The 15,464-nt window shown below is 43.3% G+C and overlaps 3 protein-coding genes across 3 annotated transcripts; 2 read left to right on the top strand and 1 right to left on the bottom strand.

The window, feature by feature from the left end:
- Positions 1–6,116: 6,116 nt before the first annotated feature.
- Positions 6,117–8,981, bottom strand: LOC124679437 (methionine aminopeptidase 2B-like). The gene is made up of 10 exons (XM_047215195.1): positions 8,888–8,981; positions 8,507–8,739; positions 8,173–8,272; positions 7,937–8,082; positions 7,750–7,841; positions 7,521–7,615; positions 7,071–7,167; positions 6,834–6,977; positions 6,404–6,621; positions 6,117–6,318 (listed from the first exon to the last, which is right to left on the bottom strand). The coding sequence occupies exons 1-10, from the start codon at positions 8,954–8,956 to the stop codon at positions 6,208–6,210; spliced, it is 1,305 nt and encodes a 434-aa protein (XP_047071151.1). The 5' UTR covers positions 8,957–8,981; the 3' UTR covers positions 6,117–6,207.
- A 1,465-nt stretch (positions 8,982–10,446) lies between these two features.
- Positions 10,447–12,119, top strand: LOC124679447 (60S ribosomal protein L7-1-like). Its single transcript, XM_047215205.1, has 4 exons — positions 10,447–10,787; positions 10,885–11,022; positions 11,123–11,225; positions 11,620–12,119. Exons 1-4 carry the CDS (start codon positions 10,498–10,500, stop codon positions 11,833–11,835), a joined length of 747 nt encoding a protein of 248 aa, XP_047071161.1. The 5' UTR covers positions 10,447–10,497; the 3' UTR covers positions 11,836–12,119.
- A 337-nt stretch (positions 12,120–12,456) lies between these two features.
- On the top strand, positions 12,457–14,709 carry LOC124679460 (sugar-phosphatase AraL-like). The gene is made up of 7 exons (XM_047215213.1): positions 12,457–12,560; positions 12,866–12,935; positions 13,028–13,187; positions 13,282–13,363; positions 13,637–13,853; positions 13,970–14,034; positions 14,242–14,709. The coding sequence occupies exons 1-7, from the start codon at positions 12,486–12,488 to the stop codon at positions 14,494–14,496; spliced, it is 924 nt and encodes a 307-aa protein (XP_047071169.1). The 5' UTR covers positions 12,457–12,485; the 3' UTR covers positions 14,497–14,709.
- Positions 14,710–15,464: the final 755 nt, after the last annotated feature.

The following is a 15,464-nucleotide window of genomic DNA, read 5'->3' on the forward strand; positions in this document are numbered from 1 at the left end:
ATATATTGGTGATAGGTCTTCTACATTTTATGTGAACATATGTATGTCTTTTAGTTGCTAATGATGGCTCTATAATTTGAAATAAAGTACCATGATCATCTGTTCTAACCTTGGGTTTAGGTTAGAAGCAAATTAGAGTTCATATGTAATAATGGAACTAAGGTTCCTAATTAATTTAGGGTTTTAGGAGTCACATGAAATGGTATGGTTATAATATCATTCCATGTGGAATTTAGGGTTTGCTATTAACAAATTAATTCTATGATTAATAACTTCATGTTAAAGTTGAAGTTATTAATAACTTTGAAATAAAATTAATATTCACTTTGGTTTTTTATTATTTTTAAATAATTTACTAAATAGGGTAATTATTAGTTAGGGTTTAAATCCCCTAATAATGATTTAATAGGATTTGCAAATAAAGAAAATTAGTTTTTATGGTTTCTTTATTTGCTTACTGGTTTTATTTAATTTATAAATGGTTTCTTAATTTCTGAATTTTGAATGGTTTTTAGAATTTAAAATTAAAGGCTTAACTAACAAGTATTGAATAAGTGAATTTTTATTAAAAATAAAAATTTCATTTTATATTTTTATTGGATAGAGTTTTCTTTTCTAAGAATTTTGATATCTTATTTTTATTTTTCTGAACTTTTATGAAATTTCTAGATTTCTTTGAAGTTGCAGAGATTTTTGTATTTGAATTAAAATGAAACTAATTACTAGAGCTACCCGGACAGGTATTACCCACAGTCAATGACTAGTGGGTCAAGGGCCAGGTCACGTGCCACGTGGGCACGACCAAGTCAAAATCGAGAGTATGGCGGGGAAGCTCTCTGCCGGCGGGATTCGGCGACGGCGCCGCCGTTCCCGGGCTCGGGCGGACGATCTACTTGCATCAATCGAACGAGCACTCCACCGTGAGCAATATGGTACCAACGCCGCCCCTATTTGGTCGCCGGAGCAAGCTCAACGGCGAGGTACTGCGGCGGCGGACACGGGCGAGCGGCGCGGCGACGATGCAGGGTGTAATCAAGTGAAGCGAGGGTACTGGGAGGCTCGTGAGCTCACCAGGAACGCAGTGGTGAGGTCGGCGAGGCGAGGGGAGATCTATGGCGACGGCGAACGGCGACAGTTGATGGTGACCGGCGGGCGGTGAGGTCTCAATCCGAGGTCCTCGAGGCTTCCCGGCAAGCGTGCGTCGACGAGGATGTTGCTGGGGGCTTGGCGGAGCTCCGTGGCTTCCCAGTGTGGCTCGACGATGCTTCAATCGACGGCGACGAACAAGACCGGCGAGCTAGGTTTTTCGTCTGTGAGGAATTTGAGCGAAGGAGGAAGGAAACGGAGCTCATTTGTCGACCTGGGTTACTTATAGGGCTCCAGAGGCGAGCCTCGTCACCGCTGGGAGCAAGGGGAGGTCGACAGCACGACGGGGAAGACGAGCACGGCGTCGCCGTGTCCTCCAGCGCACGGAGGGGATGAGGACGACCTCGTCCTCGATATTTTGGACGAAGGGGTACGGGCTGGGGTTTGGGCCGTGCTGTTGGGCTGCCGAGGTGGGCTGGACCTTGGGCTCCTGTTGGGCTGCCACGGCCAAGTGAGCCAAGGTAAGGTTTTTCTCCTCTTTTCCTTTTTCTGTTTTCATTTTCTGTTTTTATATTTCCTATTTGAATTTCATCTTTGAATTCTATTTATTTTTGCAGATCCTTCATTTGTGAATTTGATTAAGATCTGGTGCAATGATTATTACACCCTTATTTCGTTTGAAACAATTATTTTGTATTGGATTATATTGCATATTGTTGGCTTATTCAAAATAGCAATTAGACATGAATTATACTTTCACTTTGATTTTCTTTTTATTATGAATTCTATTTCATTTAGAAATGTAGGAGTTGATACTTTCTTCACAAGGTATTTCTGAAGTTGTTGTGATATCTTAGTTCCTATTTGACTAATTAATCACTTGCATGTTATTTTATGTGAGCAATTTCTAGTAAGGTTTTGTAGGTTTGTTGATAACTCATGTTAAAATTAACCTTAGTGTGATGGTCTAGTAACACTTTGCAATACCTAGAGTAGATATTACTCTCCTCAAGGTTGGGTCTTAATTAAATAGATAAGTGGTGGATAATTACACTTATGGTTTTAATTATAAGATGTATCACAATGGTTTTCCTCAGGTTTAATAAATGAAGCATAAGATTTTATTAATATGCCATACTAGGGTTCTAGTGATATTTACCTAATGGCCATTGATTTAATTCCCAATTATGGTCTAGGTTTATATGGTTATCACCATAGTGATACCATAACTAGGGTTGAGATAAAATTCTAGTTTGTAGAATTGAGATGACATCTTATTGCATTTGCTAGGGTTAATCTCCCCTAACCATGATAAGATGGTTACTTGCTTAATATTTCATGTGCTTCTCTAATTACTAAGGATTTGAGAATTGGTTTTATCTTCTACCAATTAATTTCTTTTATTACTCCCAACTTATCATTAGAGTAACTACATTGATTTAAGTTCTTTTTATAGTTAACTTTGGTCACATGGATGTATTGTTTCTCACTACATAAAGTATAGTGTTTAACTCTAAGGTTCTCTTGTGTTTCTTAGGTGAAGAATAAATGGAATGTAAATGGGGTAGAATTATACCTGTAATCACCAAGTGGTTCACAAGTTAAGGTTGGGATTTAAGCCTAGGGTTGTTTATTATTGATCTCCTTATAATTTCATGTGGTGAATAGTATCTACTAATCATATAAGTGTTAGTATTTGGATTATTCTCCTATTTCTCCAAAGCATGGTCATGGATTAGGCATGATCCACTTGTTCTTAATAACTCTACCTCAAGTTCTTAGGGTTTATGATCATCACTCAATTTATAGTGTTCAAGGCTTGGCTTCCCAAAGTATTTCTAATGGAATGATTTATTCTAGGGTTTATGGTGTATTCACCATATCTTAATAGATATCAAGTCTAAAACTCCACTTGGCTATCTTGGTTGAATTAATCTCCTCCTTACTTTATCAATTCATGGATATGATCTTACTCCATTTGGTATTGGCTAACTCACCACTCCCAAATGATATGGTTTAACTCCTAATACTTTAGTTCAATGGTTGTCCTTTATTCTTAAATAGGTAAAGCTAAGATTGGTATGAGTGCTCTCTCTCATTTGGGAAAGAACTTCAATAACATACTCTAGGATTCCTCTTGAGGATGATGTTGTGATCATATGGATATGTATATCCAAGGTTTGCCTCTAGGTTTGTCATTGCTTCCTAATAAATGAATATAGGACTCTCACCTCTCTAGGTTTGATGTATAATAATATGGAATAGAGTAAGATATATATCTCTAGGTTTGCTCTCCTTGTCTTGTTTCCAAGAGCGAAAGTAGAATTGAATACCATGAGGTTCATGGTAGGATCAAGGATTAGTCTTAGGACATGGAAAAGATAAGTGAAGAATGGTTGCTCCATTTATTGTTACTTGATTTCCAAATAGATGTATGTTCATATGTTATGGTAAGGATTACCATATTATAATCTTTTATAAGATCAAGCATTTGATCATTGAGTAAAGTGTTGTTGTGTTGAGTATTAGTTCCATTTGATCTAACCCCTTAGATCAATTCATCTCTACCCAAAACAAGGTTTTAACAAAGTCACACTGAGGTTTGTAGCGCTTGACTTGATGAGCTACTTCAGTTCCACCAAGGTCAAGTGAAACTTCGATTCATCGTGATCTGTTTTACTTTAAAGCGCGAAAATTCCCCAGATTTTCTATGCATGAATGCAATGCACACATCTGTTTCCTCTATTTTTGTAACCCCATTACCTGGGATATTACATAAAATAACCCCATTCGCTGCTCAACCCTTCCACATCACTCTGAAACATACACTCTGCAGCAAAATGAGTACAGCCAATAAGCCCAAATGAACACCCGATGACTGAGATATTGAAAGCCATAGGAAAACAAATCTGAGCCTCAAAGGCTACAAGCTGCCAAGAAACATAAGAAGAAACCTCTGCGACAGTAGTAGGTTGCGGGCATTGTGTTTGACGAGGATGACGCCACTCACAAAGTCGACGGGCCTGCAGTCCTTCTGGTGGGCGATGTGCGCCGCCACGAGTGCGCAGATGGTGACGAGGGATATGAGGAGGCCGGACCTCTGAGCCACCTCATTTCCTAGTGCTGGAGGTGGCATAGCGGGCTTCACAGGACATCTACCAGACGGCGTCCTCCATGAGATGGTTGAAGCTCGAGATCAGCGAGCGAGGGCATGTCATCACCTGGTCCATTGAGTGAACAAACAAATCATACGCCTTTTTTCACCAAGTTGATTCTCACAAAAAGATCCTAATGCAACTGGATCTCTTCTATCTGAATCCAAGTGCAGCAAACTACCAAATGCAGCACAAGAATAATCACCGGTGTGAACCGAATTAGCATCACCTCCAACAATAAAAAAGCCAATAAATGGAAGAGATGGCTATAATTTTCTCTGTACCCATGCGTGGCTAAGCAGATCCACCATCATGGCCATGCGAAAAATGAATTGAAGTAGGAGGAAGAACGAGAATAGAGAGCTTACATGGGGAAGTAATATTGACGAGCGATGAGATGCTGATGTGCTCCAGCGAGCGGCGCCATGGCCGGCGCGCTCGTCACTGCTCCTCCACCACCGTCCCAGCGCCCCCCCTCGCTGCTCCTCCACCTCCGGCTGGCCCGTCTCCGGCCGCGCCCCTTCGACTCTGGTCGACGTCGGAGTGGATCCGCCCCGCGCTGGCCCATCTTCCGCCATGCCCGGCGCCTCCAGTCGCCACTGTCGCGGATCCGCCCCGCGCGAGCCCCTCGCCTCCAGTCGCCACTGTCACGGATCCGCCCCGCGCGATCTCGTCGCCTCCGGTCGTCGCCAGAGCGGATCCACGTCCTGTCCCGGATTCGCGACTTGTTGGAGACGTGCTCCATGGCGCTGTCCGACGACCATGTCGTGGAGGAGCCGCGACGATGGCAATGACCCAAGGCAACGGCTGATGCGGCTCCACCTGCTCTTCGCACGGCGACGCCCGCGACCGGCGGCGAACATCGCCTCCCGGCGCTCCACGCAGCAGCGCCCCGCGGATGCTTTCCCGATGCGGTTGCATCCTGCTTGGGAGGAGGAGAGGCGGCGGCGCGGGTTGGGGGAGGAGGATGGAGAGGGATGATTGGAGGACGGGAGAGGAGATGGGGATTGGGGGAGGAGAGACTGGCCCCGTCTAGGTTTTCACTGCCCTAGACGAGAAGGGTGACAGGAACGATCCTGTGTGGCTGCCTATGACCGGCGGCCCCCGCACGTATAAGGTCCCATCTGTCATGGACTCGATAGGACAAGCAAAATGTGATAAAAAAGTTACCACATCCGACGGCTGAGGTGAAAAGCGGGATTGGGAATTTACTGTGACAGTGAAATGGACGGCCCGGATGGATTAGCCCCTCTCAGACCCCCTAGATGGCCGGGTCATCTTGGAGCTTTTATAGGAGGAATGCATGGCCATCCGCAATACACTCTCGTGCACGGCACCAAGATTAATCGGTATATATTAATGAAAAACACAAATTTTTCTTCCGTCCTACAAATAAGTGCGGTGTATAATTATGCCATCTTCATTTTGTCTTTCACGATGCCTAAATTAATTATGATTAATAATTCATAATCAAGTGATCTATTCCTTCATTTAGATATTAGTTTCATTCAAGTACATGTTTCTCAAAGAAAATATATCTATGTAGGACTGTATACACACCAGAATTTTAAACTAAGTTTTAATGAGCACAAATATTTTTCCAGCAATATGTGATTAGTCGAGGACATAGATCTGTAAACAGAAGAAAACTTTCTAACAGTTTGTGCAGCTAAAAAAGAAATCGCATATCATGAAGACATAAACTTCCGACTGTCCCATGCTAATGATAAAGTTCTCTGAATTGTAAGACTATTCTTTACACTGCAATCCAGCCAAATACAACCAAGTAGCAAAATTTTCAAACCAGTTTGCACAAATTGTAGACCAAAAAACAACAACAGAAGGTTCTCAATTAAGAGTACACCACCGTGCATATGAGCATTATATGTCTGATTCTCAGGTGCCATTAGATCAAAGAAAACACAGATTGCCCAACCAATACAGCTACGGCAGGCTGTGGCACGAATCAGTAGTCAGCGCCTCTGGATATGACTTCTTTACAGGTTGGTCGGAGCAAGATGGTGTGCTCGGATTGCGACACATAGCTGCCCTTCACGTCGCACAATGGAGGGATCGGCTGCAAACAGGGCAGAAAACCGTGAGTAACCATGACTATGATAAGAATCAGACATTTGAGTGGAAATGGTGATATTTTAATATACCTGCACAATGCCAACATCACATAGATTTTTCAGTGCCATGAGATACTTGGCCTCACCGATACGGTCCAAGTAACGACGGCAAAACGCAAGTGTTCCAAAGTTGTTATTGATTGTCCCGAGAAGTTGCTTGGATTTGGCAACCCTCAATGGTACATGCCCAACATCAAAGTTCTTCATGTAATGACTGCATTCCAAGTCCTCCCTCACAAACCCCTTTCCTGTCAACAGAATGACACAGTAAATGTAAATATTTTCATGATTTTAACATGAGCCTAAGTAGGGAAAACATATATCGGTTGTTCAGCCATGAAAGTCATGCTATGATAGTTAAATAAAAGGGAAAGTGCCCTTTTACAAACTACTGTAATGCTATAAGAAAAAATGGACATTTAGTGTACTGAAATATGAGCGCAAGCATATAGTGACATACCTGTGGACCCAAAAGTTTCAATTGCATAAAATTCACCCTCTTCCATTTTTGTTTGCTCCCCACCTTTTACAATTGGAACTGATTTCCCAGCATGGATATGGTACGGTTCAATGCTGTGTCCATTGAGGTTTCTCACACTTTTTACTGTCACAAAAAAAACAGGCATTTTGAATCTTCATGCTGTCACACAGCTTCATTAGTGCTGAATTTAAGAAAAAATAATGAAAATGCAAGCACCTTGGAAAACTTTTCCATCAATTTCAACCTCATATGACTCCATGACTTCTTGGATTGCAGCACCGACGTCACAAAGCCGTACATCTATTCCAGCTTCCTGAAATGAAGGACAACTGTTGTTGAATAACAAAGAATAGACCTGGTTTAAGGGAGTAGGATTTCAAAGAACTATGTAACAGAACATTAACAACTTATAAAAAAAGTCAAATCAGACACAAGCAAATCACTGTACACAAACTGATGGAGAGATAACAGTACGCCATAACATGTAAACTTATAAAGACTATAATGGAGTAATCAAAAGCAGGAAGCTTCAACAAAAAACTAGAGCTGCTATCAGGAATAAGATGTCCCAAGGTTCCTATGGGAAGCATTCCTTCAGTATATCCAAGTCGCTTGGCATCAAATAAACACAGCCGTCGAAGAGTGAACAAAAATATGTAAAATTACCTTGATTCCAGTGTTTGTGGCGTCTCTCGTTGCTTGAAGCAATGGATCAAACATGGGATTGAACGCAACCGTAAATGCAGAATCAACTATGTGCCCTGGAATAATCACACGATCATGTTAGACTTTACAATTAGAAATATCATGATTTCATACTTACAAAGACAAAATCCTACAAAATGTATGCCAAACAATCATGAAGAAATAATGGAACATAGTATAACAGACAGACCATCTATATGTGTCCCAAAATCCAGCTTCATCACATCATCATACTGTAGTACAGTTCTATCACCAGAATTCGGAGTCCAGTGAGCTGCAACCCTAAGCATTGAAATTTTGTCGTCAATGTAAGAAGGGATGTAGTAATAGGAAGCTCTCTAGAGGAATAAGGAAGCTCTCTAGAGGAATAAACGTACCAATTCAAGGAGCATCCTGTTGGAAAAGCAATACCAGCTTGCAGTCCATTCTCCTTTATAAGTTTCTGAACCATGTTTTCCAAAGTCTCGCATAGTTCAATCATTAACATCCCAGGCTTCACAACACTCCTCATATATTTACGCACCTAGCAAACAATAGCATACATTGTAGAGTTTTAGAAAACGACAAAAAATTAAAAAATGCTGCAAAAATACAAAGCCAGTATATTCTAAACCTGTCTATGAACTTCTGCTGCTCGGCGAACAGAATTGTATATAGGCTTTTGTAGTCGTTCCTGTTCCCTCTTTTCTTCACTAGTTGTTCTCCATAAATTACTGAATAGAAATAAAATGATTAATCTATGGAAGAGAATTATTTTGCAGCATCCATCATTACAAACAAATGAAGCAAAATACTATTTCTGCATCGTTTTCAGAAGTTAAACTCATGCAATTTTAACCCAGGTATCAGAGTGGCCTGTTTTGATGAAGATAAACAACACCATATTGTTATCATTTGACAATTCATTACAGCCGCAAAACAGCTATTGTTGATAGGGTTATACTTACGCATCCTTGTATTCCTGGATTTCACCCACAGGAAAATCTCCTGAAGGGAAAAGCTCATCAATAGGGATTGATGGAGGATCTGTCTGCTGAAGAGGGTCCTTCTTTCTACTACAGAAAACACGTCGTATGCTTTTAAAACATAGCAAGCCAAACATGACAATCAAATGTCTGAGTCGAAAATGGAACCTACTTGGCTTTGCTTTTCTTCTTTTTCTTCTTCGCAGACACTGAAGCTTTCCATTTCGAAGACACAAGTTTGAATAATAAGTAATCACATGATTCACATACCATTTCCCAAATGCTAAACAGAAAAGCCGAAGCTTCACTGGTCCAACTCTAGATGAGAAACTGCAATGAGAACTTGAAAAGTAGAGTTGTCACCTGCTGCTCCATGTTCCGCATCATCTCCATCTTCTGGTGGCGATGACTGACCTCCGGGAGCCCCATCATTGCTATCTGAAACTTTGAGTTCTTTTGGTGACATTACATCTTCTACACTAGCCACCTTATTCGCATTCTCCTGCTGCAAAAATGGGAAGCTTATTTACCAGCAAAGAAAATATGCAACAGTGCTGCAAGTGGAACGGGTCATCATTTAAGAGAAGGATGATAAATGAGGTTCAGAAATCCATGCAATGCAAGCACAGTAATTGCCATCAGTTGAAGGAGTGTCGTGATCATTTCTAACTGAGGTATAGAAAGGCTAGCCCTAGCCATGCCATGTAGTCAGAAAAGCTTCATAACAACTACTGGGAGAATTCAGGGACAAGTTACACAAACAGATTGAGACAAAGTTTGAACAGAATGCAATCAAGTTTACTAGTGAGGCAATGAAAAAAAAATCATCGCAAGAACAGCATGTAATTTTCGTGACTATGAGAAGACCAATTGTACAAAGCAGAATAGTATCAATAAATATGCTGAATGGCTCTTAACTTCTTCTTTTTCATTCCCAAAATTTACTCCATGTACCAACATAAAAGTATGAAATATGCAGAAGCAACCATGCACCATATTGGGACGAACAACTTTAACGGTTCAGTTCAGGGGAAAGTTAGATTACTGCTTACTTTGGTTTCCTGAGCTTTCCCAACATGTAATGCCTCCATCTCCTTGGCTGCTGCATCGATGTTACCCCCAGACATACTGGACAGTCCTAAGCTTACAATAACTTAAAACCTGAATGAGCAGAGCGAACAAAATCATAAGCACCAAATGATCCAAGGTCAAATTACATAGCAAAACATTTCCAATTTAAGGAAAATTCTGTTAAACACTAATGGTGATGTCATGGCTTACTTGACGCCAGTATTCAGCTCATTCCACATAGGAGGTCAACCCCAAGATATTTAATGAAGCTTTAAATGTTAATTGTACCTAATCATGCACTTACAGTAGGAGATCTCCCTATCCCAAAATGTTACAACAAGTGATGTAACCTGCAATTCCATTCCCCAAATTTCTAACCGATCGAGTAATATCTCCAAACAGTTGCCGTGCTAGTACTCGCGTAGGTGTACCTTTGCCCACGGCGAGGGCCGCGGAGATGATCGCAGGCTGCCGCCCGCCGTAGCAGCCAGCAGCAGAGGCGAGAAGACGGCGACGACGAGAGGGGTTCGCCGCTTGGCGTGCGAGGAAGAAGGGGGTGTCGCCGGGTCAGCCATGGACCACGAGCAAGAAGGTTTTGTACGACTACGACCAAAACGCAACGGAACGGGAACGGCGCCGCCAGCACGGAACGGGCAGCTTTTTTTATTTTTTGCGAGAAGACTACGTTTTCTTCCAAGTGGGCCAGTACGGCCCACAAGCCCATATCGCTTCTGAGGTCGGTTTCGCATCGGCCCGGCCTGGCCCACGAATGGATCTCTGCAAGAGCTTAAGACCCCAGCAGGGAAAATTCCTCTCGATTCTTCTCTCCCAAACCCTCCGCTCCCCGACCGCCGCCGCCTCCCACACCGCCAAGAGAACCCCGCGCTGCGCCGCCGACGGCCATGGCGGAGGAGGAGGGGACGCAGCAGCTGGCCTTCGTCAAGGAGACGGTGCTGAAGAAGCGGAAGGTGAACGAGGACTGGGCCATCAAGAACCGCGAGCGCAAGGCGGCCAAGCGCCAGCGCCGCCGCAACGACGCCAAGGGCGCCATCAAGCGGCCCGAGGACTTCGTCCGCGAGTTCCGCAACAAGGAGCTCGACCTCAACCGGATGCGGACGCGCCTCAGGGTCCGCAAGCTGCGCCCCGCCGAGGCCGTCGACGCCAACCTCATCTTCGCCATCCGCATCCCCGGGTAAGCTACCAGAGATTGTTGCTTCTTCTCCCTTTGGCTGGTGGTGGAACCTCGCCGATTAACATGGATTCTTTTTCTGTTGCGTGTGATTTTGCAGCACCACGGACGTGCACCCGGACATCAGGAAGATTTTGGCCAAGCTGCGGCTCACGCAGGTCCTCACCGGCGTCTTCCTCAGGGCCACCGAGGCTAATCTCAAGAGGCTCGCTGCGGTTGACCTGTTTGTCACATACGGGTGGGTAACTCCAGTCTGCATCTGTGCTGCTTGAAATGCAACTTGATCCATTGTTTTACTAGTTGGTGCTTAAGTTATGTTGATTGCTGTGTGATTGTAGGTTCCCGAATTTGAAGAATGTGAAGGAGCTTATTTACAAGAAGGGTCGTGGGTTTTTCGACAGGGAGCCGTTCCCCCTCACCAGCAATGACCTAATCGAGAAGGTATGTTTCTGTGACATCTTCTGAAGATTGAGGTTCTGGAATCCGCGTAAAGCTTCGAGGACATTAGTGAATATGTCTAATGTCTATGGCAAACCAAACAATAAACGTGGGAAGTTTTAATCAATAAGAATAAGGCATATCCTGGTAGTATATGTCTGTTAGTTTTATCTAGCCACTTTCACCATTGATACTAAACTTGAATTCCTTCCGTATCCAGTTATTAACCAATAATATTTATTAGGTTCAGATGCTCCAAACTTAAGCGCACTACAACACTTTATTTTGTGAAATTATCTTCATTGGTACTTGCATTAATATGGCAGAGCTAATTTCTGAATTAGTTTCTCCTGATTTTGTAATGGACACTAAAACATATGTTCTTTGCTAAAAACAGGCTCTAGGCGAGCACGGCGTCATATGTTTGGAAGACGTGGTGCACGAGATCTCCACGGTCGGGCCGCACTTCAGAGAAACGTCGAGCTTCCTCATGCCATTCAAGCTCAAGTGCCCAGAGAGGAGGCTGCAGATGAAGAAGAAGCCCTTCAAGGCTGGTGGCGACACAGGCAACCGTGGCGACAAGATCAACGAGTTAATCGAGAAGCTGAACTGAGGGTCTGCACCTGCCATCTTGCAAACAAGACATGGATCCGTTACCTTATCTGTTTTGTAATAGCATAGCTGAGTGTACCTTTGTTTTTGAAACCGTGCCCAAGAGTTGGGGATCATCAGATCGTGAAATAGCAGAAACTGTTCTCATCCCTGGTTGGTCATATGCGCATATCATCTGCCGTGATTTACTGAATCTAATGTTCACTCGCACTGTCAGACTGGCTTGAGAAGTTAAGATGTGAAGTTTGATGATAATTGCAACAAGACCCATTCATCTGGCTGCTACCTACTGTGCTGTTCCAGATTTTTGAGAATACTTTTCTTTTGACAGAAATTTTAGTGCTGAACTACTGCATCATTACAATTCGTTTCAAGTAAAAATGCGGCAAGCAGCATACTTGCATCCTTGTGCAAGGTCAAGGTCACGATTGCCGTCGGTGGCCGTGAGGCCGGCGATACGCCGGAGTCGAGCGGCGACATGCCGTTCGTTAGCTCCTTTGCTGAAGTCTCGACCCAGCCACTGCCTGGTTGCTTCGCGGCCTGGTTGCCTCACCCTTCCAAACGAGCCCCACCCCCACAGTTGCCTCTGCCTGCTCGTCTCCACCCTTCACCTACCGCAAGCGTAATCTCGTCGCGCGGCGGCGGTGGGAAATGTCATCTGCGCCGGCGCCGGTGTTCGAGAGGCTGGCCGGGATCCGACCCCTCGCCGAGTCCGGCCGCTTCAAGGCAAGCTCCCCGCTCTCTTCACACTGAATCTCCCCTCGTTTTGCTCATCCTCCGAGTAGCAGCAGCGCTAGGAGCCTAGGATCAGCCATGGATTCTTCCTGCGCTGCTAATTTGGATAACGGAATCACCCATAGGATCACAGGGAGTCCGGAATTTCAGCAGAAATTGGGGAAAAAACTGGGAGACCTGATTCCTCTGCACATAGCATCTGTTTGTGTTCATCATGTAGAACACCCAACACCCGTGAACGCATCCATGCCATTCGATGCAGCTATAGTTTGTTCACACCTGAGTTTGTCTGGCAGGCATGGTTCCTGGACCAGTTTGGTGTTCTTCATGACGGGAAGAAACCCTACCCTGGCGCCATCTTGGCATGTACGTTGGTCCAGACACATCAGTTTATCTTCAGTTTACCATTGCCTCTTTGTGCTGCAACGTGATAGCTTACTGAGGTATGGATGTTTCAGTGGAGAAGCTCGCCGGGAATGGTGCGAAGATGGTGATAATCAGCAACTCGTCGAGGCGGTCGTCGGTGACCATGGAGAAGCTGAGCAGCCTTGGGTTCGACACGTCTTGTTTCCTTGGAGCGATCACTAGCGGGGAGCTCACGCATCAGTACCTTCAGAAGTAAGCTTCATGCTGATGTTTTCTTCTGCTTTTTATTTGATGAAACTTACTCATAAACTTAAGGTGAATTTCTGATTTGATTTTGTAAAAATAGGAGGGATGACCCATGGTTTGCGGCTCTTGGAAGGAAGTGTATACATCTGACATGGGGCAGCCGAGGAGCAATTTCTCTGGAGGTTTGTTGTCCTGTTATTTTTGCTATAATAGTTGTTTCTTCCGAGTATTGGCATGGTATATTTTCCCATTTAATGGCTGAGGTCGGTCATCTGACATATTTGGATAAGTATTAATAACGGCAAGCATTGAATATCCAAATGCATTACTACTATTATGAGGTATACAAGATTCCATGACAAATGATTTTTCATCATTATTTATCAAATCTGTTTGTTGTATTTGCACTGCAAATGTATTTGACCTAATCAGCATTACTTGTATTCTCCTATTAGGGCCTTGGTTTGCAAGTTGTGAGCAATGTTGATGATGCAGAGTTTATACTAGTCCATGGCACCGAAGCCCTGGGTTTGCCTTCAGGTGATCCGCTTCCCAAAAGCCTTGAGGAGCTTGAGCAGGTTCTAGTGATTGGTAGTGAAAAACGACTCCCAATGGTGGTAGCTAATCCAGATTATGTCACTGTTGAAGCTCGAGAGCTGCGTGTCATGCCTGGTGGGTTAATTCGTTTGATCACACACTGATTATTTAACAGTTACTAGATAACATATAACAGTTGTTTAGCTGGTGGTTGTGATAGAAGAGAAAAGCTCAATCTGTTTCTCTTTTAGGCACTCTGGCAGCAAAATATGAAAGTCTTGGCGGTGAAGTAAAGTGGATGGGAAAGCCTGATAAGGTAATACATGACATGTCTACCTTTTCCAGATTAAGTGAATAATTGAACTACTTAAACATGATACAAAGTTGAAATGGCATTCACAGGGTTGTGAACTTGTGATTGCAGCTGTAGTTGGTTGCTTGATCTTAATTGTCTTCTCTTGGTATTTTAGTTCTTGTGTGGCAACTGACCTTGCAAGGTACTCATATGCTGGTGCTTTGTCAGGTTATCTATACTTCAGCAATGTCTGTAGCAGGTGTTGAAGCCCACGAATGTATCACCGTTGGGGATTCGCTGCACCACGACATCAAAGGAGCCAACAGAGCAGGAATGGCATCTGCTTTCGTCACCGCAGGAATCCATGCGGCTGAACTTGGACTCAACGAATTCGGAGAAAGTGCTGGAGATGATGCCGTCAGTGCATTGTGTTGCAAACATAGCTCATACCCATCTCATGTGTTGCCTTCATTTACATGGTAGAAACAGAGTTCCAGACTCAGGTATACCCTTTACACTGGGAGCGTACTCTTTTGAATTGTTGATGAGAGCATGGAGGTGTTTTTGTGTTGTGCCAATTTGTTACGTATTTTTTGGGGGAATAAAATCCTATGTTATTTTGGTTGATAGAAACTGTGATGCCAGAATGTACCTGTATGCCTGTACTTATTCTAGTATATCTGCAAAGTTTTCCTTTGCCCAACTTGACTTCATTCAGAGAAAGGAACGTAAATGGCGGTTCAAGCAGTAGTCTACTATGAACTGCTAGTCACTCAAAAAGACAAGTGATGGAACAACATCAGACATTTTATAGAACACCTCTATTATCATTTGATACAAGTTACTCTGCCTGATTAATTCGCAAATCTCCAGCAGCCAGGATATTGCCGGTTCCATTTTTCTTTGTCGTATATTTTCCTGTGAAATGCTGCCTATTTTACTTGACACCTTATGTTTTTCTTGATGCATAACATATGAACAACTTTTTGAGACCATTGCTGAAATTGCATCTAGTGAAGGAACTCGATTATGCTGCAACAATGGAAGATTTTGTCTACTCCCTCCAAACTAAATTCCCAACACTTATTATAGATCAGAGGGAGCACTAAAATTTTCCTCAAGAGTCGATGCGATGGTTGGGAAGTAAATAAATGGAAGATTTTGTTTACTCTTCATCCGAACTAAATACCCGGCACTTATTATAGATCAGAGGGAACACTAAACTTTTCCTCAAGAGTCGATGCGATGGTTGGGAAGTAAATAAATGGAAGATTTTTTCTACTCCCTCCGAACTAAATCCCTCTGACACTTATTATAGATTAGAGGGAGCACTAATTTTTTTCTCAAGATAAGTGTCAGTATACTACCTAACCTTACCTTCCCTGCTGGACCCATCTTCACCTAATATTTAGCTCTTTTGCCTGCATTATTGCCAACAAGTCTTCACCTAA

Source organism: Lolium rigidum, chromosome 1 (assembly GCF_022539505.1).
Source record: "Lolium rigidum isolate FL_2022 chromosome 1, APGP_CSIRO_Lrig_0.1, whole genome shotgun sequence".
Classification (NCBI taxonomy): Eukaryota; Viridiplantae; Streptophyta; class Magnoliopsida; order Poales; family Poaceae; genus Lolium; species Lolium rigidum.

Bases quoted from the DNA above. Each gene is read 5' to 3' on its own strand.
- LOC124679437 (XM_047215195.1), bottom strand. From the start codon at position 8,956: ATGATGGGGCTCCCGGAGGTCAGTCATCGCCACCAGAAGATGGAGATG. The intron at 8,740-8,887 runs GTGACAACTCTA...CGAAATGGAAAG, and splicing joins TGCGGAACATGGAGCAGCAG to CTTCAGTGTCTGCGAAGAAG. The intron at 6,319-6,403 runs GTATATTAAAAT...CCCTGTTTGCAG, and splicing joins GTGATGTTGGCATTGTGCAG to CCGATCCCTCCATTGTGCGA.
- LOC124679447 (XM_047215205.1), top strand. From the start codon at position 10,498: ATGGCGGAGGAGGAGGGGACGCAGCAGCTGGCCTTCGTCAAGGAGACG. The intron at 10,788-10,884 runs GTAAGCTACCAG...GTGATTTTGCAG, and splicing joins TTCGCCATCCGCATCCCCGG to CACCACGGACGTGCACCCGG. The intron at 11,226-11,619 runs GTATGTTTCTGT...TGCTAAAAACAG, and splicing joins GCAATGACCTAATCGAGAAG to GCTCTAGGCGAGCACGGCGT.
- LOC124679460 (XM_047215213.1), top strand. From the start codon at position 12,486: ATGTCATCTGCGCCGGCGCCGGTGTTCGAGAGGCTGGCCGGGATCCGA. The intron at 12,936-13,027 runs GTACGTTGGTCC...TGGATGTTTCAG, and splicing joins CCCTGGCGCCATCTTGGCAT to TGGAGAAGCTCGCCGGGAAT. The intron at 13,188-13,281 runs GTAAGCTTCATG...TTGTAAAAATAG, and splicing joins ACGCATCAGTACCTTCAGAA to GAGGGATGACCCATGGTTTG.